This window comes from Electrona antarctica (genome assembly GCF_951216825.1).
Source record: "Electrona antarctica genome assembly, chromosome: 6".
Taxonomy (NCBI): domain Eukaryota; kingdom Metazoa; phylum Chordata; class Actinopteri; order Myctophiformes; family Myctophidae; genus Electrona; species Electrona antarctica.
In genome coordinates, this window is record NC_136811.1 from 689,813 (window position 1) to 712,301 (window position 22,489).

At 42.4% G+C, this 22,489-nt stretch overlaps 1 protein-coding gene across 1 annotated transcript in view; it reads right to left on the minus strand.

Annotated features, from left to right (window-relative positions):
• Window positions 1-393: 393 nt before the first annotated feature.
• LOC306924392 (uncharacterized protein) overlaps window positions 394-22,489 on the minus strand; it is a 39,899-nt gene continuing 17,803 nt past the window's right edge. Inside the window, exons 3-6 of the mRNA XM_079502886.1 lie at window positions 20,376-21,296; window positions 7,044-7,271; window positions 3,557-3,709; window positions 394-1,183 (exon numbers count right to left, since the gene is read on the minus strand). Of these exons, the coding sequence (XP_079359012.1) occupies window positions 624-1,183; window positions 3,557-3,709; window positions 7,044-7,271; window positions 20,376-21,296 (1,862 nt within the window). The 3' untranslated portion in view covers window positions 394-623. The remainder of the gene's footprint in view (window positions 1,184-3,556; window positions 3,710-7,043; window positions 7,272-20,375; window positions 21,297-22,489) is intronic.

Below are 22,489 nucleotides of genomic sequence, written 5' to 3' on the forward strand. Positions count from 1 at the left end.
GTACACTTTTTTGAAAAAATTATACCTCCTTATATAACAATAACACCTGATGATCATGTTGAAATGAAATGAAATGAAATTAAATTAAATGATTACTATATTTACCCAGGGTATCTGGGCTAAGCTCAAGAACTTGTTTCCAGCCAGGCCCTGCTCATAGAACACATTTCATCGTAGTGGTTCAATGCCTTGTTCAAGGGCACTTCAGCGGTGGTAATTTTAACGTGTCGGACCGCTGATTCGAACTGGCGACCTTCCGGTATCAAGACCGCTCCGCAATCCGTTCGGCCACCGCTGCCACATGTTTAAGGGTGGAAAGAAATCACGGCACTCCATCGTATAATGAAATTTTAGTCTCCCAAGGGAGTTGGGTTGGAACAATTGTTTCTGTGATAGTAGACACCTTTATGAACACATCTGTGAAGAAAGCTAGTAGTAAGCATTTTTTTTGCAGATTTGCCACAACTTAAGCTAACTTTACCTAACTACATGATTGGTCATGTCATCATAATCATATTTGTCTGGTTACATCCCTAATCACTTTAACTTTGTCTTGTTTGTGACTGTGTTGTTTCCAACCCATCTCTACTTAAGTCATGTCATAATGTCTGTATATCAGGGCTTCAGATTACTTGAAACCTTGAAACTCTTTTCTGGCTGGTTGTAGAGTTGGTGTTTTGCTGTAGAGTTGGTGATTTGCTGATCTGCCCATTCCTCCGCTTTTGGCAGTACAGGTGATCAGACAGAGCTGCTGAGGTGATCTGTCCATTTCTCAGCTTTTGGCAGTAGAGGTCATTGTGACTCCTGATGTGTCTCCTGCTGATGTGTCTACGCAGGAATACCTGAGATGTGAAGGAGTTTGAACACTCGGAACAGAAGAACTGACCTCCACTGGTCTTCCAATCATCACTGTCTCCAGTGACTTCAGTGTCGGATTCAAGTTCAACTTCAACTTCAGTGCAGTGTGAAGAGATATCTTCATGATCTTCATGTTTCACTGCTAGTAATGTCAATGTTGACCCACCGGGCTCCTCTGGTCTTTGAAGTAGCTCCTCCTGTTCCTCTTTCAGCTCCTCCGGTTCCTCTTTAATGTGTGGAGGCTCTGGTTCCTCCTGGAGCAGACTGGGGCTCCTCTCCTGTTCAGGAGAAACCTTGTCTTTACACACAACCATGTGCAGGATGTCTAGGAGCAGAAACACAAGATGATGGTCAACACTGGATTCCTAAAATGTAAATCTGTTCCATGTACAAAATGAGCTACCAATATAAGATTGACTAAACCGTTACAAACTACAGGTTATTACTGTTCTGATTTTAGCAAAATAAAAATACAATTGAAGAAATATATTTAGTAACTTTAGCCCCAAAATGAATAATGGTGTTACAGTTTTATTTCAATCATGAAATTCTGAAGCAATTTAAAAAACATGGTACTTCACACCTGGGCTCTGATGATAGTAAATTACTCATGACATTATGAAACACAAGCACTTGTGGACCATTAGCTTCGTTAAAAGAATTAGTCCCCGAGATCGTCTGACGTCTTTTTTATATTAATTGATTACGTTGCATAACTCTGTTCTGCTAGCGTCTGTATTGCTCTGGTTACTGTGCGACGGAAGTAAACACTAAAACCGGAAGTGAAAAGTCCACCGTCTTATGCCGTCTATACGAACGGATCTTTTTTAATACTAATATATCAGATTATTTTTCTAGGCTGTGTTTTTGATCAAAACAAGCTTGATTTGCGGCTCATTTCTACCAGTAAGACACCCGAGGGCGAGAAGGGACCTCACCCTTCCACTGGCCATATATGGAGCGTGTCTTGAGTGTACAGGGTTTGATGCCCAGGTAGGGCCGGACCTTCATTTTCGGGCCGGTTGAGAACTCTAGTTTTCGCCGGCTGCTGGGCGCGGCTGCAGTAATAACTTTGGGGCAGGCCCGTCTAGAGTTTAAATGGACAGGTATCAGTCAAAAGGGAGTCATCGAAGCGGAAGTATGATGGGAAATGATCAACATATGGAATGTCAGCATATACTAATATTGATGACATCAGGGATCTCCATATATGGGCTTAATTGCAACAGCAGGTCGCATTTACTATGATATGATCCCTGATTTACTATCATCCCTGATGATGTCATAGTGATGTCACAAGACCTATGTCATAGTGATGTCACGAGACTTGGGCACAATAAATCATAGATATTATAAAAAATCACACCCGTGTGAACTGAGTGGTGCAAGGTCTTATATAGCCTGATCAGCTGTGGTCTGACGTAATGTCAGTGACCATAGTAATACATTACAATACAAAACAAGACAAACAAACAACAAAGTTAATAATACAACAATACAACATCAGAGCCATGGGGGATTACTAACAGAAAACATTAAAGAGTGAACACAAAGCAACAGTTCTCCGCAGCTTTCTTATTTAGAAGTGCTGAAGGAATTTGCTGAAGGCACGCTGCGTCGCTGCCCAAGTGACGTCACTCATGCGACGACTCCATGTCTCTCGCTGTCACTCAAGTGACTACTGGCCAATCACAGCGTGTCTTTTCCAGGACACGCGGAAGCTGCTCATTGAAGGCAAATGCTTTGCAAGGAATCTCGGGAAAATTGTGCCTTCAATTGTGAGTTGTGACACGCGCCTCAGAGCCGGAAAGGGCGTCTACGTTTATATGTCTATGCAATAAATGTGGCCTTTCCCCATGTATGGGAATTGTGAGTAACGTGATGTGACAAAAAACACAAGGTTTCATGGTTAACACCCCGAGCAGCATAAACTGAGTTCTCCGTCCTATAGTAACGGCCAGCGCTCAGGACAGAGATTAATAACAGGACGGAGATTTATTGATATCAAAACCGATCACATCGCTCCACAGGCTGGGAGTGTCTGTTGCGCAACATTCAATGTAATTTCCGGTTGGGACATCATCGAAAATGTTCCCCCCCATTTTAGCCGAGACCGAAAATCTTAAAACGTGAATAACTCTTGATCTAAATCATTCCGTCCAATTCTAAACAAAGATTATGTTTTAGACGGCCCATCGCGGTCCTGCCGCTAGCCGCATTAGAATTAATCATACCTCCCGTTGTCGATGGCCTCGGGAGTGTTTTGGCTACATCAAGCTACTTCAGCTACATCCGGGATAGCGCCTGGTGCGTCGCTAAATGTGTTGCTGTAAATCGCTGGGCGCTCTGATTTAATGGTCCTAAATAACCCCGGGCATTCGTGGTGCATTCGGTCGCAATAAACGATATGATCGTGATTTAAATAACATTTGCGGGACATGTTAATAACTTTTACACTTCCTGTTTCTCCGTTTCAGAGTAGTAGTTAAAGTAAAGTAAAGTATACGTTTTGGAAACTTCAAAATGATGAAAATCCATGATTCCATTTAGGCAAAATCCAAAATGGTTAGGAATTACACAAGCGAACGGACTATATTATGAGTGTTTTTGCCATTGTTATTTTACAGTGAAAATAAGACACTGTGGCAGCCCTACAGAGCAGAAAATATTAAAGAAAGGAAGAGCACAGGAAACTTACTGAGGTGTGGGTGGTCTTCAGCTTCCTGTTTAATATAAATGTCTTCAGGTTCCGGTTTAATATAAATGTATTCAGGTTTCTGTTTAATATAAACATCCCTGGCTGAGTCTGGAGAGTTCATCTTCACCTGCAGTCTGGACTCCACACACTGCTCTGAAATACAAGTGAATAAGGAAGGATTTCAATAACTGGAGAACTAGTGGTGTTAGCCCAACTCTCCCAACATGTTTAGTTTAGTTTAGTTTATTTCGAACCTTTCACATGTATAACAATACATAATACATTATACACTTAAGTGGCCCGAAAAGGTGTAGACTGAAGCTAAAAGCTTATAATTGCCTACCCTATTGGTTTACAGAACCAAATAAAAAAATAATAATAATAATAATAAAGCTGACAAAACTGTCAGTATGGAAGTATTGCCATCAAGCTGCACCAAACCACACCACACAAGCTACACCACTAGGTGGAGAATCAATAAGTGGTCCTAATACGGTTTGCACATTGAGTTTGTGTATGGAATGATAAGACTCAGACCCTCTATAGACTGCTTCTTTGTAATATTTATACATTAATTAATAATTGCATTTGTATATATTTAAATTAATTTAATTATTTGGTTTTAATATTTACTATTACTTATTTCTAACTAGGATACTTTAATGTTTTATATCAATTTATTACCTTGGATTTAAACATTTGTTTGAATTTGGTGACTGATGAGCACATTTTCAGATCCTTATCCAGGCTATTCCATAGGGCGGCGGTGGCTCAGGGGTAGAGTGGCTGGATGGTAACCGCAAGGTTGCCTGTTCGAACCCGGGCTCCCCCAGAGTTAGTGTCGAAGTGTCCTTGAGCAAGACACTGAACCCCAAATTGCTCCCGATGTGCTGGCTAGTGCCTTGCATGGTTTCTGCCGCCATCGGTGTATGAATGTGTGCGTGCATGGGTGAATTGATGCACAATCTATGGAAAGCGCCTTGGATAAAGGCGCTATATTAATGCACCATTTACCATTTACGCACCCCTCTTACGGATAAGCATTTATCTTTGGTGTTGGTTCTTGCGTTATTTCTCTTAAATATACCAGTTCCCCTGAGTTTGTACTTGGGTTTGTACTTGGTCTCTTGTGCATGTGAATCTGGAAGTAGTGGGATTCATGCATTACGGAAGAAATCTCACTTAACTTAAGTTTACACATGGAACAATCGTGTACAAGGTGAAAGTAACCAATCTGTTTTTAATGTTCTACCTCAGTTCAAGCAGCAGGGAGCGTAAATTGAAACCGTTCACAAGTAAGCATGATTTACCAACAGCCGTTAAGAAATGTGAATCCCTAGACTTCTTCAAAACCGCTCTCAAAGAGCACTTACAGGCGGCTGCGATTCTAAACTGGCCCCTGTAAAAAAGTTAAAGCCCCCCCACCCCATCTTTCCATACTGTACACATTTCCCCCCGATTTTATTTGTATTTTAACTGTAAATTTGATCATTTTCCTTTTTTGTTTTCATAGAAGTGCATACTGCATATGTATGTGTAAATGTTCTGATAAAGTGTAGTGGAGGACCCTGATGTAAAGAAATCTTAGTGGGGTTTTTTTAAGTTTTTGGCTTTTGTGACTTTATGGATATTTACAGTGAAAACGGGAAAGAGGGAGGGAGAGAAGGGGAGACATGCAGCACATGTCGTCATGAACGGGACTCGAACATGCGACACACTGTCAGGCCAGAGCCTAAATCTGGCATGCGCCTGGAACACTAGGCCAGTGGGCGCCAATCTTAGTGTTTTTTGCTGGTTTCATCCTCATAGCAGATTTTGTATTGACCTGTACTTTTGTTGAACTGGTTGATGTCATGACGTTCGCCGTTTGTTTTCATGTAGCCCCGAAAAGTGTAACGAAATCATCATAGCGGAGGCCCTACAGGCAGAATTTTTGATGGAATCGTGCACTTTACGATAAATGTATGAAATTTGGCACACAGTTAGAGCATGCCATAAGGAAGATTTTTGGCTGTAGTGCCATCGCAGATTTGTCCCGTGGTGACCATGGCAGCCATTTGGAAAATGACCGCCAAATGGTCGTTATTTTACAAATGCAGGTTCTAGACCACCTAGGATCTTGATTCTGGTGACTAATCCCACATTTTCAAGGATGAGTTATACAGTGGTACTATTTAGATTTGTCCTGTGACCATGGCAGCCATTTTTCAAAATGGCCGCCACCCACTGTTATTTAATAACTCCAGTTCTAGACCACCTAGGATCTTGATTCTGGTGACTAATCATACATTTTTAAGGATGAGGAATACACTGGTACTATTTAGATTTGTCCTGTGACCATTGCAGCCATTTTTCTAAATGGCCGCCAACCTGCTGTTATTTTACCAATAAATCAAGTTCTAGACAACTTAGGATCTTTATTCTGGTGACTAATCATACATTTTCAAGGATGAGGAATACAGTGGTACTATTTACAACATGTTACATAATAGTCAAACCATCAAAATGTGTAATATCGATAAAGTACTGACTGTACATGTTTTCAAACTGTGACATGTGAGAGTCAAGTGAGCCCAGGACATCAGCTGGCGTTCTCCATGTACTCCTCATCAGATCCCCTTCCAGCTCGCAAACCAGCTCTGCCCCTGAGTCACCCGTACCCAGTGAGGTCAGAACACCAGTATGTGTACTCCTAGCCAGACCCCCATCCAGCTCGCCAACCAGCTCTGCCCCTGAACTGCCAGTATCCGGCATGGTCAGAACACCAGCCCTTGTACCCCCCACCAGATAACACAGTGGAGCAGCAATACAGGGGCCACAACCTACCATCCCCAACTTCACCAACAGAGACCTGAGTGAGTTTTCCCGCCTCAAATTATCACTCAAACCTGCTGCCATCAATGCCACCCAGCGGTTCAAGTATCAAGACCTCAAGCTTGAAGAGGGTCGCCTGGTGGCCAACACTTACATGAACTTCCACACGGCATACTCAACGACAAGTTAGCACAGACCCACCAATTAGCGTTACGGAAAATAGCCAGTGTCCTGGAGGCAGCCGACATCTGTCGAGGCGATGTGGCGGCCATTGAGAACTATACGTTTCAAGTACAGTACTTCAAGTACGTGTGCAGCTCCCTAGTACTGAGCCAAAACATTTGTTGCCTCAGAAAATTGGCGCATATGCCACAGTTCTGCATGGTGCCGAAGACGGAGCTGAGTGCGAGGCTGCAGCCCCACCCTAAGAGACAGGGAAAGCTAATGCCTACTGTCCATTCTGTGAGATTAACAACCACTTCCTCAGTCAGTGTACTAGAGACTCATGACAGAACAGATCACATAATGGATTACTAGGGAGCTGCACACGTACTTGAAGTACTGTACTCGAAGCGTAAACTTCTCAAAGGCCGCCCCATCGCCTCGACAGATGTCGGCTGCCTCCAGGACACTGGCTATTTGCCGTAACGCTAATTGGTGGGCCTGTGCTAACTTGTCGTTGAGTATGCCGTGTGGAAGTTCATGTAAGCGTCGGCCACCAGGCTTCCCTCTTCAAGCTTGAGGTGGTCAACTAGGACTTGATACTTGAACCGCTGCAGGGTGGCGTTGATGGCAGCAGGTTTGAGTAATAATTTGAGGCGGGAAAACTCACTCAGGTCTCTGTTGGTGAAGTCGGGGATGGTAGGTCGTGGCCCCCTGTATTGCTGCTCCACTGTGTTATCTGATGGGGGGTACAAGGGCTGGTGTACTGGGCATGCCGGTTATTGGCAGTTCAGGGGCAGAGCTGGTTGGCGAGCTGAAAGGGCATCTGGGTAAGAGTACACAGACTACATCGATATGACACATTTTGATGATTTGACTATTATCTAACATGTTGTAAATAGTACCAGTGTATTCCTCATCCTTGAAAATGTATGATTAGCCACCAGAAGCAAGATCCTAGGTGGTCTAGAACTGGAGTTATTGTAAAATAACAGTGGGTGGCGGCCATTTTGAAAAAATGGCTGCCATGGTCACAGGACAAACCTAAACAGTACCAGAATCAAGATCCTAGGTGGTCTAGAACCTGCATTTGTAAAATAACAACCATTTGGTGGCCATTTTCCAAATGTTTTCCAAACATGTCACTCTACACTTAAGCGAGTCAGAAATTAACTTGTTACAGCAATACATTATATAGTTAATTAGTTATAGTATACACATATAGCTCTTCATGGGTAACTGGGTTCAAAATGATGGACCCAAACCATAATAGACCCCTGAAATTGGTTCGAAGATCCGAGTTCAGTGTAGAACCCACGCAATGGGATAATTAAATTGCATGTTTTCACCTCGTCCTCGATGAATAAAAGTAACCCATGATCACACATTCAGTACGGTTGAGTCCACGTAGGTTTCACTTTGACTGACGGAGAAACTTTGTTCCCCCATATATTGCGCTGCAATAATCATCTCATCTGATCCCTGGTCAGCATGTGACAACAGAGCAGCCCAAGCCCTTGCCCCCATGCTGTTTTCACACCTACTATACAGCCAACGTAAGAAAGAATGATGATTGTTGTGGTATTAGCTTTTCTGGCACATTGAGAGAGCAACTAACTGCAGAATGGTCGTCGTTGCAGCGAGAGGCAAGCGTCTAGCCAATACAACGACAATTGTGCGACAAAATGGGAACGGTGTTACCAGCGCGGGTCAGGAACAATAAATAAATAGATACATAGACCAGTCATCTCCCAATAGTGGGGGGACATTCTGACCCAAATGACTGTAGTGTGACTGTGAGCTGTGTTGTTGTTCCCCTTCCGGAAGCCCCCCCCACCCTTCATGTTTAACCCGGAAACAATTCAAGCACCGTATAATGGGAGCCGACGAGAGGCAGATCTGCAGTCAACACATTTGAACTAGATCAGTCAAATATTTAACAGTCTCTAGACCACTGATTCCCAAACCTTTTTTGGCTCAATAGTCAAGACCCATAAAATAAATTAATGTTGCTCATGTTGTGAGCTTGTAGAATGTAGCTATTTTCACTACTTTGTAAACATTTGTTTTCTAGTTCATGGAATTTATTAGATTTTTCTTTGATTTCTTCATTAAATTACAGAAGAAAAAAAAACGTTGAATTTTGTTTTTAATTCATTGCTTTTTGGGGATTTTTGAAACAATAATATCCCCCCCTCCCCCCTCTTCTCTTCCTAAATTTCCGAATTCTCCCTACTCCCCATATGGGGATCCAGACAGCGAACTATAATAGTGATGATTTCGGACAGTACTCCCTATATAGAGCGTTGCAGCCCCAGCGCCGTGTCATTAGTCAGATGAAATTACCTACCTAGGTTCCATCCTGGAGGCTAATCTTTCCGGTGATAAAATGGCCACCAACGTAATCAAAAAAGTCAACCAAAGAACAAGATTCCTTTACAGGATCTCCTCACTGGTCGACAAAAACACCTTGAAGACCTTAACAGGAGCCCTCGTACAAGGCTTCTTTGACTATGCATGCACCTCCTGGTACCACAGCACCTCAAAGGCCCTTAAAACTAGGCTCCAGACTTCCCAAAACAAACTGGTCAGGCTCCTACTTGGCCTCACCCCCCGAACCCACCTCACCCCTGCCCACTATGACAGACTGGCATGGCTTAGGGTCGACGACAGAGTACAGCATCTTGCAATGGGTCTGGTCCACAAGATTCGATACTCCACCAAGATACCCATGTACCTTTCTAGATACTTCCTTAATGTTAACGAAGTCCACACCCACAACACCAGAGGGAGTGCAACGAACCATGTACAACCCAGATTCGGCACAAACAAGGGACTAAATTATTTTCGCTCCTATGCCACCAAAATGTGGAACGCCCTACCAACAGTCATTAAGACATGCGAATCCCTTGACTCCTTCAAAACCGCTCTCAAAGGGCACCTACGGATGGCTGCAATTCGAAACTGGCCCCCGTAAAATCTGAATCCCCCCCCACCACCACCCCCCCCCTTTCCCCTCACTGTATATGTTTCTTTTCCCTTTTTACCTCCATTATGATGAATTCCTGTTCTGTTCTTTGTCTATATAGAAGTGTCTATTTGTACGTCTCTAAATGTTTTGATGAATTGAACATGGTGGACCCTGTTGTAAACAAGTGTAATGCTTAATTGGGTCGTCCACTCACAGTTAACAGCCTTTGTATTGAGTTTGTGCTTGAAATGTACTGTAATTCTGCAAACTGTAACATTTTCAATCAATCAATCAAAAGAAGGTTCATTGTTCCGAAATTACTATCCCTATCTCTAACCCTAACCTAAACATAACCGCAAGCATGGGAGCAGTGCATGTTCGCCAACCTTAATGCATGTTCAGACTAACGGGACTTTGGATCTATGGGCAGTTCCCGCAGCCCCGCCCTCTTTCAGAACAGCGAGCGTCCAGGAAGAGAATTTCCCATTCATTTCCCCAGCTATTTATTTAAAGAGCTTTAAAAGGATAGTTCAGATTAGTTTTTACTTAAGCTGTATGAAATACTTGCCAATAATATAGTGGTTGCAACTGTATTAATTGATTGCCCGAGTCCCGTGGTGGGAGTTCTGCTCTGGCTTTGGTGAAATATAAAGTAGTTCCGGTCATTTTATGGGGGGTACAAGGGGCCACGCATTAAAAGTAAATGAATCCACAAAACTTTAACGTCATTTGTATTGTTGACCCATTTCTAAAATATTAGTGCAACTTTCGATCATTTTTGCCCCCTCTATCACACAGAACTATGTTTTTTGTGTCCATATCACTACGCCCAAATAATTGTTCCATGTGATAGAGGGGTCAAAGTTGAACGAAAGTTGCGCTAATATTTTAGAAATAGGTCAACAATACAAATGACGTTAGTTTTGTGAATTAATATACTTTTACTGTGTGGCCCAAGTGCCCCCCACAAAATGACCAGAACTACTTAATATTCACAAAAACCAGAGCAGAACTCCAATCACGGGACTTGGCCAGTCAATTAATACAGTTGCAACCACTATATTAATGGCAAGTATTTCATACAACTTAAGTTCAAAAAATCTGAACTATCCCTTTAAGCCTAGCTCGGACAAACTCGGCTCCTGACAAATCATGACAATAAATAAATAAATTGGACAGAACAAATTTAGAAAGAAGAAAGGTGAGTGCACCACCTTGACAATATGAAAACATACATCGATGAATAACGTAACCTAATAGCCGATAATGATTATCATCAATAAATACATATATTAAACGCAACTGATTCCTCTCCTACCGTCATGCGCTGGGTGATACTATATGAGATTAGTAATATTATTGCAAATTAATAACTTGTTTTATTATAAATAAAAACAATTGCAAATAAATGCACCTATTTGTCTCGAGATCTGTAGCTTCGAGATGTGATAGGGAAGAAAACTATCGCTTTTTAAACATTTGTACGTGCTGTTTTCTTTCGCTGATTCAACTTTTGAAAATGGTAATCATGACATTTGCCATATAGCTAATGCTCTCAATGCTCAGTGTTGTTGTCAGCCTGGGAGAGAGGAGAGGGAGGGTGGTGGGGAGGTCAGGGGAGAAGCAAACCACACCTACTATATTTAGGAGACCATTTAAGGCTTTGTGTACCATTTCCCCTCTAGTGGCTCCAATGAAGTTCGCCCATCTTTATAAATTAATAATCTTTGCCTATACTAAGGAGACCATTTGTAGGATTTGTAGTCCATTGCGCCTCTAGTGGATCAAATGAAGTTTGTGCATCTTCATATAGACAATCTTTGCTGACTCTAACTGGGGTCCCCTAGCCCCTTTCGGTACCCTCGGTTACCTTTTCAGAATTTTGGACGATGGTACCCTAGGGTCCCTGATAGCTTATTCCACCCTCCACAGGACGCAGATTTACCCACTCTCTATTCACGGAGAGCCGCGGCGCCGCTTGAGTGTTGTTGAGATGTTTCAAAGATGCATAACACAGCTGTAGGAGACAATGGGAATGTGGGCGAAACTGCATTAACCGCTTAAGTTTTGGCTTCTCTGAAATTCTCTCTCCTCTCTTCCTTGACTTCCTTATTGACTAGCTGCGTGTCCCTACGTTACTGCCTCGCACCGGCCACCCTGCCCTGGTGCGGGAGGTGGTACAAGGGGAAGTCAATAAGGAAGTCAAGGAAGAGAGAGGAGAGAGAATTTCAGAGAAGCCAAAACTTTAAAAAAAAAGATTAAAAATACTTAACGGCATCGGCGGTTAATGCAGTTTCGCCCACATTTCCGTTGTCTCCTATAGCTGTGTTATGCATCTTTGAAACATCTCACCAACACTCAAGCGGCGCCACGGCTCTCCGTGAACAGAGTGGGTAAATCTGCGTCCTATGGAGGGTGGAATAAGCTATCAGGGACCTTAGGGTACCGTCGTCTTCAGAAAAGGTAACCAAGGGTTCCGAAAGGGGCTAGGGGTCCCCCTGATGTGATACATATAGAGGAGATTGACCGTGCCTATTCAATACCTTACCACCACTGTGGCACGAACATGATATTCATCAACAATAGACTATATTGCACACTACAACTACAGTATACATCAACTGAGGACATAATACGGTATATTTCACATTGACACTCATCTCAATCTCTCATACTGTATATACTATCCACTGCAATAGTAAAACACATTGATGTGTTGTAGGCTACTTGTATTATTAATATGGTTACCTTAATAATAGTGATGCAACCAAACGTTTAGCACCCTGAGCTGGAATCGAACCCAGACCTCCAACTCAGCAGAGCAGGCAGGCAACAAGCCACGTAGCCTGATCCCTTTGGAGGAGCAAGTTACAATATTATTAGGCTACTGCTGCTAGTATTAACTACTGGTTGTTTAGGATCACATTTATAACAAACAGATATGAGATAAATACGAGGCATGTTCCATGTTAAAAGATGAGTAAATATAGAAGCAGGAGTTCAAGTCCGTTGCTCTCCCCATGTCCCCCATATATGGGGACTAAAGAATTGACAGTCAGGGCAGGGGTGAAAAATGGGTTACAAAATCGTGGGATAAAAAACATTTTAAGTTATAAAAAAGAATACAAAAAAAATTGAGTAAAAACTACGTAGTGAATCAGTTCATCTTTACCTGCTGTGTTTCAGGGGTTGAGCTGTATAACGACGACACAAGCTGTTTTCAAAGACCTTTTAGTTTTCTTTGTATATTACTTAAGGTGTCAACACGGACAACACAGTCAGACGAACACACAGTGTTGTGCACATGCGCACTTGCTGCTGGAGCGTGCACGGTGCACGTAACATAAACGGTCACTAGGGGGAGCCATGGTACAGTGTAATACAGTGGAACAGCTATACTGTGATCTCATCAAAGTCTAACTTCACTAAATCATTTTAAATATGAACTAATAGAACAATTTGATGAATCAAATCTAACAATTCAATCTCTTCCACTTACACCCATGTAACACACTATAAAAACACTTTTTATACTAATATACATTTTAATATTGTGTATCCATTGTTGTATTTATTCATGTTGCCAAATAATTTATTTTTGATGTTTTATGTCTGTATTTTTGTTGTTAATTAGGTGATATTACGGTATAACCTTGTAAACCCCACAGGGTTTTCTAAATCTCACCTGCACTGCACATTTGCACAACCCTAGAATATGGTGTTGTTCCAAATGAGTCGTTTTTAAATGTGCAAATACAAAAAAATAATCCTATGCATCATAGGAATTGTATTATAGCAAATGCATTACACAAATATTCCCTTTATTCTTACTCCAGCTAATCCAGCTCTTTACATTCCCTCCTTTCTTCTGTATAATTCCTGCAGTACAGAAGTATATGTCTTAAAAGGATCCCTGACTAATGAGACAAATATGCCTTAGTTAAAACATTATTATACTTGCCCTCTATAACTAAAATAAAAATAAATAAAAACACCTTAAATATTTGATTTATTTCATTAATAAAGAATCTTTCACTCAATAGGGCCCAGCAAAATATCACAAAAGGGGCGTAAACATTTGTCGCTTCCAGCCCGCATCCTTGTTGTGGGGAAAGTAGGACCCTAGCCCTCTTTTTGAAAGCGCCTCCTCGCCACTCGCCCTACACACTTGCCCTCGATATGCGCGTTCACCCGAGGTGAATTAACTGCGTCACATCAGAGGATCGCTGCTACTTTGATTCAGAAGATGTTTACTCACCCCTGGAAATTGCTGGAAACCATTAGAATGTTGGAAATGGAACATTATCAGCCAATTAACGTGAGTTACATAAATCCTTTATTTCGGCGACTAGACTATTAGTGCGTTCTCTGACACGGTCGTCTCAATAATCCACGGCGCCGCGGGCATATAGTGGCATTTTTCTTTTTCTCTTTTTTTTCACTCGGGCTTTTTCGGGTTTTTGGGCCTGACATTATGGTAATTGTTAGGGTCGGGCCGGGCCTCGGGCCGACCCAGTTAGGGTAGGGTAGGGCCGGGCCTTAATTTTCAGGCCCGATGAGAACTCTAATCAGGCACTGACGGCGCACAGAACGGTGGATGCATAACAGCCAAGCACTGGTCATTTAATTAAGCCACATACACATTTATATAATCTATGAGGTTTCTATTTTAATTGGGTATCTAGCTGGTCATGTCATGATTTTATTTATATCACCATTAGTATAATTGCAATCCATCTACAACCTAGTGAGCTTGCAGATCCGTGATTTTCAATGAACAGATTTAACAGTTAAAAAAACACCCGAACTAAATAAACATGGGGCATGAGCGCTTTCCATTAGTTTTCCGTTCCATCTTTAGTCGGCAAATGAGTAATTTTACAAACGCAAAGCGTGTGAATTGTCATTCACACCGTTCAGCTATGGTTCCGTTTGCCCCACAACACGGCGAGGGGGCGGAGATCAGAGAGAGGGGGCTCTCTATGACGAGACGTTGCTGGAAACTATAGGAACTGCTCCTGTCGCAAGTTGATGATGTCATATGTCCATATGTTCTAGCCCTATGGAATGTATGGAATGCATATGCCAATAAAAAAACGTAATTAATAATATGAATATCAAAGCAATACTTTTTTATCCAACAGTCGAAACGGGTGATCTTGTGCGGTGCTCTCACACAGTCCAGTTGCAGTGTCTGCGTTGCAGTGTTCGGGCATCCTAACCAGATGCCCGAACCACCTAAAGGCCTAGTCATAGTCTGGATTTTCGGTGGTGAGGTGACCACCGGTGCTGAAATAACGTTGAGCGGTGGTGAGTAAAAACAGAGAGAAGGGCTGGAGCGGTGGCGGTTGTAGTTCGGTGGTCACCTAACCACCGAAAATCCAGACTATGTATGAGCCTTAAGCTGGCTCCTTTCCAGGCGAAGGAGCAGCGGTTCTACTCCGAGTCTCTCTCGTGTGACTGAACTTCTCACCCTATCTCTAAGGGAGATGCCAGCCACCCGTCAAAGAAAACTCATTTCGGCCGCTTGTATTCGCAACCTTATTCTTTTGGTCATGAGCCACACTTCATGACCATAGGTGAGAGTAGGAACGAAGATTGCTCGGTAAACAGAGAGCTTTGCCTTCTGGCTCAACTCTCTTTTCGTGCGGTACACTTTTTTGTGTGGTGCAACCACTCCCTTACGGAGCTATGTGTGTGGGTGGGTGGCTGGGTCGGTCTGAGCACGAAAACAGCATGGTTGTTTTTCACCTGCGCACACACACATGCACATATTAACTGTATATATGGTGATTCCGGGTGTGCCAGTACAGTACAGTGACAGTACAGTACAGTAGAGGGTACAGTAGAGGGACCCCCACACGGTAACTGTCATTTCTCAACCGTTTTGGACGCAGGGCGGCTTGCCGGAATCGGGGACCCCCACACGGAGTTGCACCACTCACTTCACACGGGTGTAATTTTTAATACAACTGTCACAATTGATCCAGTCCAGATCTTTGTCATGTCACGTTTATTTTCTGTGGTCTGGGTTAGCATAAACATTCTTATTTTATTTTTCACTGAAACTCAAAAGGCTTCAGAACACACAGAGAAAACCCCAGACCACAGAACATCCACTGATTGTTCAAAGTTCAGCTTGTTTAGGTGTAATTGAGGTCATAAAACCTAAAAGAAAAAGAAAAACATCTATGAAAATGAATATCACGAAAGCTTTAAAGATGCTAAAGGGCTAAGTTACACCAATGAAGGTCAAGGACACAGAACCAAGTCCGATGACACCACCCACAAGTCTATATGTGTCATACCATTGAAAAGTTATAGCAGAAAATAGGAACTATAAAATATCGACCAATCAGAAGAAGGGGCAGGGCTAAGTTACACCAATGATGGTCAAGGACTCAAAACCAAGTATGATGACACCACCCACAAGTCTGTATGTCACACAATTGAAAAGTTAGAGCAAAAAATAGGAACTATGAAATATTGACGAATCAGCTGCTATTTTCACTTCCTGTTTGGTGTTGAAGTTTGACGCTTTGCCACGGTCACGCCATTTTACGAAAACTCACGATTTTGATAACCTTTCATCGTTAAGGTATTTTGTGTATACTGAGCGAGTTTTCGACCATCCTGCTAGGAGGAGTTCGTTAGAATGCAAGCCGTGGAAATGGCCTAAATTGCACCTAAACGGCAAAATAAATAAAAAATGGCCGACTTCCAACCGCAGACTGCCGAGCCGGTTGTAATGTGACACACGCTGGATTCACATCCTGTTTGGGAAATAATTAGCGTCAATGCTAGCGAGCTAAAATGGGGCCATCCTTGCTCTAGAAAGCACCAATGTTCAAGATCACCGGAAAATCAGAAAAGACCTCCGAACATTGCCCATTTTGTTTAAAGGTGTAGTGAAATGAAAAATACGTTTTTCAAGTTTAGACCATATCCGTGGTCATCATATGGGCATACCTAACAATGGATGCCAAAAAAATGGTAAAATTCTAATTTGTGTTTTTATATCAAAAGTCCATACAAATAAAAATTGAATTACTTCCTTAAAACGAAAACGTGCTGCGTGATGACGTGTAGAGATACAGATACACATCAATAAAAGCCAATAAAAATGAAGCTCACCCATTTGATTCCCATAGCTGCACGTCCTCAAATCACAGCTGCTACAGATTACAGAAATCCTCCCGTTTTTAATCCAATTCAAGATGACATCCAGACAGTGTATTACTCGTTTGATCAATGATCAATGCCATAATGATCAATGGTCAAATGATCAAATGATCAATGCCATAACAGTTCTATATACAAATACCTCAGCGGTCATCCTTACTCCTGACGGAGAAACACCATCATTCCCCATCCTTGCTGGCATTCTCCAAGGCTTTGGATTCACTTGCCCAGTTTCTATTTATTATTGTTGTTGATTATGTGCTTCGTATGTCAGTTGATACCATCAATGATAAGTGCTACCAACTAAACCCTAGGAGAAGCTCTCGTCATCCTGCAAAATACCTAACCGACACCGACTTCGCTGATGACATTGCGCTTATCAGTCAATCATTGGAATACGCACAGGCTCTCCTTCAATCTCTTGAGCAGGCCTCCAACTGTGTTGGTCTTTATCTCAACGAGACGAAAACTGAATACGTAAATATATGCAAATCCAACAATAACCACATTATAAAAACACTTAACAAACACTCTTTCAAACTAGGAAGGGTATGGCCTGGTCAGCATGCAATGACATGCATAAGATCTGGTCATCCCAGCTTAGTAAAATGCTAAAAGTAAAATTATTTAGGACGACCGTTGAGCCGATTCTACTCTATGGCTCCGATACATGGACACTTTCAAAGAAACTAGAGAAACGGTTGGATGGCACTTACACCCACCTTCTAATGAGAGTGCAAAATCTGTCTTGGAAGAGCCACCCATCGACTAATCCAATATACGGCAACCTTCCCCGTGTTTCTTCACTAGTCCGATCCAGAAGAACACAGTTTGCCGGCCACTGCTACAGAGCTGACAATGAGGTTATATATTCCCTTCTTCTCTGGAGTCCTACCTCAAAGCAGACCAGAGGTAGAAAACTGTCGTTCCCTGATGTCATCGCTAGGGACACAGGCATCCTTACATGTGTAAGGGTGAATGACAGTGTCTAGCCTTCTGCCCACCTCCACTGGTTCGCCACAGGGCTGTGATCTTTCTGCGTTTTTGTTTATTTTGTACACGGACGACTGTCGCAGTAATCACGACAACCGCTTTATTATAAAGTACGCGGACGACTCAGTCATTGTCAGCCTTCTCGACAATGACGAGGTCGGGCATGGCCAGGTCACAGAGGACTTCTTGTCCTGCTGCAATGATGCGTTCCTTGAATTAAACATCTCAAAAACAAAAGAGCTCTGTATTGACTTCAGACGTGGTCCCCATCCCACCCAGAACACCGATAACTGTGGCCAGCCAGTGGAAATCGTACCCAGTTATAAATACCTGGGCACGATTATTGACAGCGAATTGAAATTTGATGTAAACACTGACATGCTGTGTAAGGGCCAGCAACGCCTTTTTTGCCTAAGGAAATTAGCCAGATTTAATGTCGACAGAGACCTGATGCCCAGACCTCTGTTTATGCTATGGTGTCTCATGTCTGTTGTTGTCCAGTATTGTTTGTATGTTTTAAACCACTACTCTTGCTGTAAACCTAATTGCCCTTCTGGGACATAAATAAAGACCCTGAACCTTGAACAATGAAGGACCGGGAAGTCTGGCGTAATATTGTGAAATCCACGATCTCGACCACGGTCGGAAAATGATGATGATGATTACTCGTTTTCAACTTAATCATCACGCTAAAATATGTATATAGGTTGTGTACAGGTTAGGAAAAAAATCCCCGGCTTACCTGCCGTCTCTCTGTAACTTTGTAAACAAATCACTCTGCATACGCGTGGACCTAGGTCCCATGGCCTGGAGGGATACGACGCTCTAATTGGTTCAGAAACTTAGATCCTGCCGTCTGAGGCTGAAACTTCAAAATGAAATGCTCAAAAAGGCCATTTCACTACAACTTTAAACCAAGGAGAGTTTTGATTGATTGATTGAAAAATGTATTAACAGTTTGCAGAATTACAGTACATTTCAAGCACAAACTCAATACAAAGGCTGTTAACTGTGAGTGGACGACCCAATTAAGCATTACACTTGTTTCCAATAGGGTCCACAATGTTCAATTCATCAAAAACATTTAGAGACGTACAAAGAGCTCCGTAGATTTAGTTATTCTGCTTTTTAGTCAGCCTGTATACAAGAAGTGAAGGGCAGTGTGCATGCACGATCCGGTCTAGGATCACTGAAGGGGAGGTCAAGCCAAAACATTTTTTTTAAATAAATCAGCGATCCGGTGCTTAATTGGCGGAACATTCCGTCAAAAAAATGTAAGTAATCTGCAAAAAAAAAAAATAGAATCGTGTGAGAATCATGATCACAATTCTTGTGGAGGAAATAAAATTGAGATTCACATTCCAGCTAAAATGTATTTGATCCTCCTAGTGAGCTCATTTATCATGGCAACTTTTTACCCCATGGTGTGAATGCAATGGTGTCTTGGCAAGTGACGTGAGTTAGTTAAACTTTGGTCACGCCGTTTACATTGGACTTTTCTTTTTTTTGGTCTTGTGAGAAGGTGTTTCTTCCGATTACTTGAATAATTGAAATTCGTTACAATGTTTACATTAGAAATGTTTTTTCTCCAGTGTGGATACAAATACTGCCAGCCAGCAAACTAGTGCTGTGGGAACCAACACACGGGCACCGGTCACGAGGACGTCCCACATTAACATGGATTAACGTGGATGTACTCAAGAACGACACCAACGAGCTGGCCAGATGTATTGAGGACCGGGATGCCTGGAAGCAAGGATAGAGGGATCGTCTGAGGAGGTTTTTCTCCAGTGTGGACACGAAGGTGTGACTTCAGTTCACCTGCCCAGCTGAAACTCTCGTTACAATGTTTACATTGGAAACGTTTTTCTGCAGTGTGGACACGTTGGTGTGACTTCAGTTCACCTGCCCACCTGAAACTCTCGTTACAATGTTTACATTGGAAACGTTTTTCTGCAGTGTGGACACGTTGGTGTAACTTAAGGGATGATGATGTAGTGAAACTCTTGTCACAAAGTTTACAGTGGAAAGGTCTTTCTCCAGTGTGGACACATCGTTGGTGTGTCTTCAGACTATTTGACTGTCTGAAACTCTTGTCACAATATTTACAGTGGAAAGGTTTTTCTCCAGTGTGGACACTAATGTGTGACTTCAGGGTACCTGCCCACCTGAAACTCTTGTTACAATGTTTACATTGGAAAGGTTTTTCTCCAGTGTGGACACGTTCGTGTGACTTAAGCGATGATGATGTAGTGAAACTCTTGTCACAATGTTTACAGTGGAAAGGTTTTTCTCCAGTGTGGACACGTTGGTGTGTCTTCAGGTCAGATGAGGTACTGTAACTATTGTTACAATGTTTACATTTGAAAGGCTTTTCTCCAGTGTGGACACGTTGGTGCTTCTTCAAGGAACCTGAGTCACTGAAACTCTTGTCACAATGTTTACATTTGAAAGGCTTTTCTCCAGTGTGGACACGTTGGTGCTTCTTCAAGGAACCTGAGTCACTGAAACTCTTGTCACAATGTTTACATTGGAAAGGTTTTTCTCCAGTGTGGACAGGCTGGTGTCTGTTCAGGCCACTTGAAAGACTGAAACTCTTGTCACAATGTTTACATTGGAAAGGTTTTTCTCCAGTGTGGACAGGCTGGTGTCTGTTCAGGCCACTTGAAAGACTGAAACTCTTGTCACAATGTTTACATTGGAAAGGTTTTTCTCCAGTGTGGACAGGCTGGTGTCTGTTCAGGCCACTTGAAAGACTGAAACTCTTGTCACAATGTTTACATTGGAAAGGTTTTTCTCCAGTGTGGATACGAAGGTGTGACTTCAGGACACCTGCCTGACTGAAACTCTTGTTACAATGTATACAGCGGAAAGGTTTTTCTCCAGTGTGGATACGAAGGTGTGACTTCAGGTCACTTGCCCGAATAAAACTCTTGTTACAATGTTTACAGCTGAAAGGTTTTTCTCCAGTGTGGATACGAAGGTGTGACTTCAGGGCACCTGCCTGACTGAAACTCTTGTTACAATGTATACAGCGGAAAGGTTTTTCTCCAGTGTGGACAGGCTGGTGTCTGTTCAGGCCACTTGAAAGACTGAAACTCTTGTCACAATGTTTACATTGGAAAGGTTTTTCTCCAGTGTGGACAGGCTGGTGTCTGTTCAGGCCACTTGAAAGACTGAAACTCTTGTCACAATGTTTACATTGGAAAGGTTTTTCTCCAGTGTGGAGACGCTGATGCTTCTTCAAGGAACCTGAGTCACTGAAACTCTTGTCACGCCGTTCGTCATCGTTGTCTTCACTGGTCTCCTCCCAATCATCAGTGTCTTCAGTGTCAGATTCAAGTTCAACTTCAACTTCAGAGCAGTGGGAAGGTACGTCTTCTTCTTCATCATCATTTTCTTCTTCACCTTTCACTGCTAGTAATGTCAACATTGACCCAACAGGTTCCTCTGGTTTTTGAAGTAGCTCTTCCTGTTCCTCTTTAAGCTCCTCCTGTTCCTCTTTAAGCTCCTCCTCATCTTTAATGTGTGGATGCTCTGGTTCCTCCTGGAGCAGACTGGGACTCCTCTCCTGTTCATGAGAAACCTCCTCTTTACACACAACCATGTGCAGGATGCCTAGGAGCAGAAACATAAGATGATGGTCAACACTGGATTCCTAAAGATTGGATTCCGAGCGAGCGGAAGTTTAGCCTAGCCTAGCCCCGAACCTCAATTTTGAGGACCTCAATTTTGAGGTCCGGGCTTACGCATGTGACGTCATGAACGTCCGTCCAATTCCATTAAAGTGCTACAATTCCACATATCGCCAGTAGGTTTATTTATTCAGCACAGTAAAAAAACAATACAGTGAACATATAAAATAAGAAGGGTAAAGTGCTAGGCTGAGGCAAAAAAGCCCAAGCCCAAGTCTCTCATAATGATACCAACAATGAACATCAATACAGAATGGAAAAAATCTTATCCTATTGGGAAAATCTCAACCAATGGTGGTCCTTGGGATGGTTCAAATGCAGAATACATAATGCATATGATATGAAAAGGGTTGAAAACCACTGTACCGCAGGTTCTAGGCAAATATTAACTTTCCCAAAATAAAAGTGCAAATAACAGTCTAGTGCAAATATTAACTGCCAAAGTAACAGACTGGCCTTCCCAACAACTTTATTGCAAAAATCAACTGATCATATAATAAATAATAATAATATATCCAGAAAAAAAAAAAAAAAAAGAACAGACTGGCCTTCCCAACAACTTTATTGCAAAAATCAACTGAACACCGCTTATCACATATCAACTCAACTCCTTCAAAAATAATCTATCCACAAATAAAATAAGAAAATGCACACTTCCCAGGTAACACACTCAGAGGAAAGGTAGGTTGTTGAACAAGTTAAAGCAGTAGGCTGCCTCAAAATAAAACTATATATATATATATACAACACACACACACACACACACACACACACACACACACACACACACACACACACACACACACACACACACACACACACCTTTCTAACATCACTGGATGATGATGACTGACTTGAAAGGGGAAACAAAACAAAACGACAACCTCACGTTGTTCCCTTACCAAACCATGGCTTTATAGGCTACTGCAGTTCTTCTAGAGTACTACAGTTCATCTTATTTGACTGGTACAGCAGCGGTTGTACCTCATAAGCAGGAGTCTCTCAAATCGTTTGTCTGACAGCCTGTTCCTCCTTGGAGTCAGCACAAGGCTGCCCAGGCTAAACAGCCTCTCCACCGGGGCACTAGAAGGTGTCGTTGTATTTCAAGGATATTTT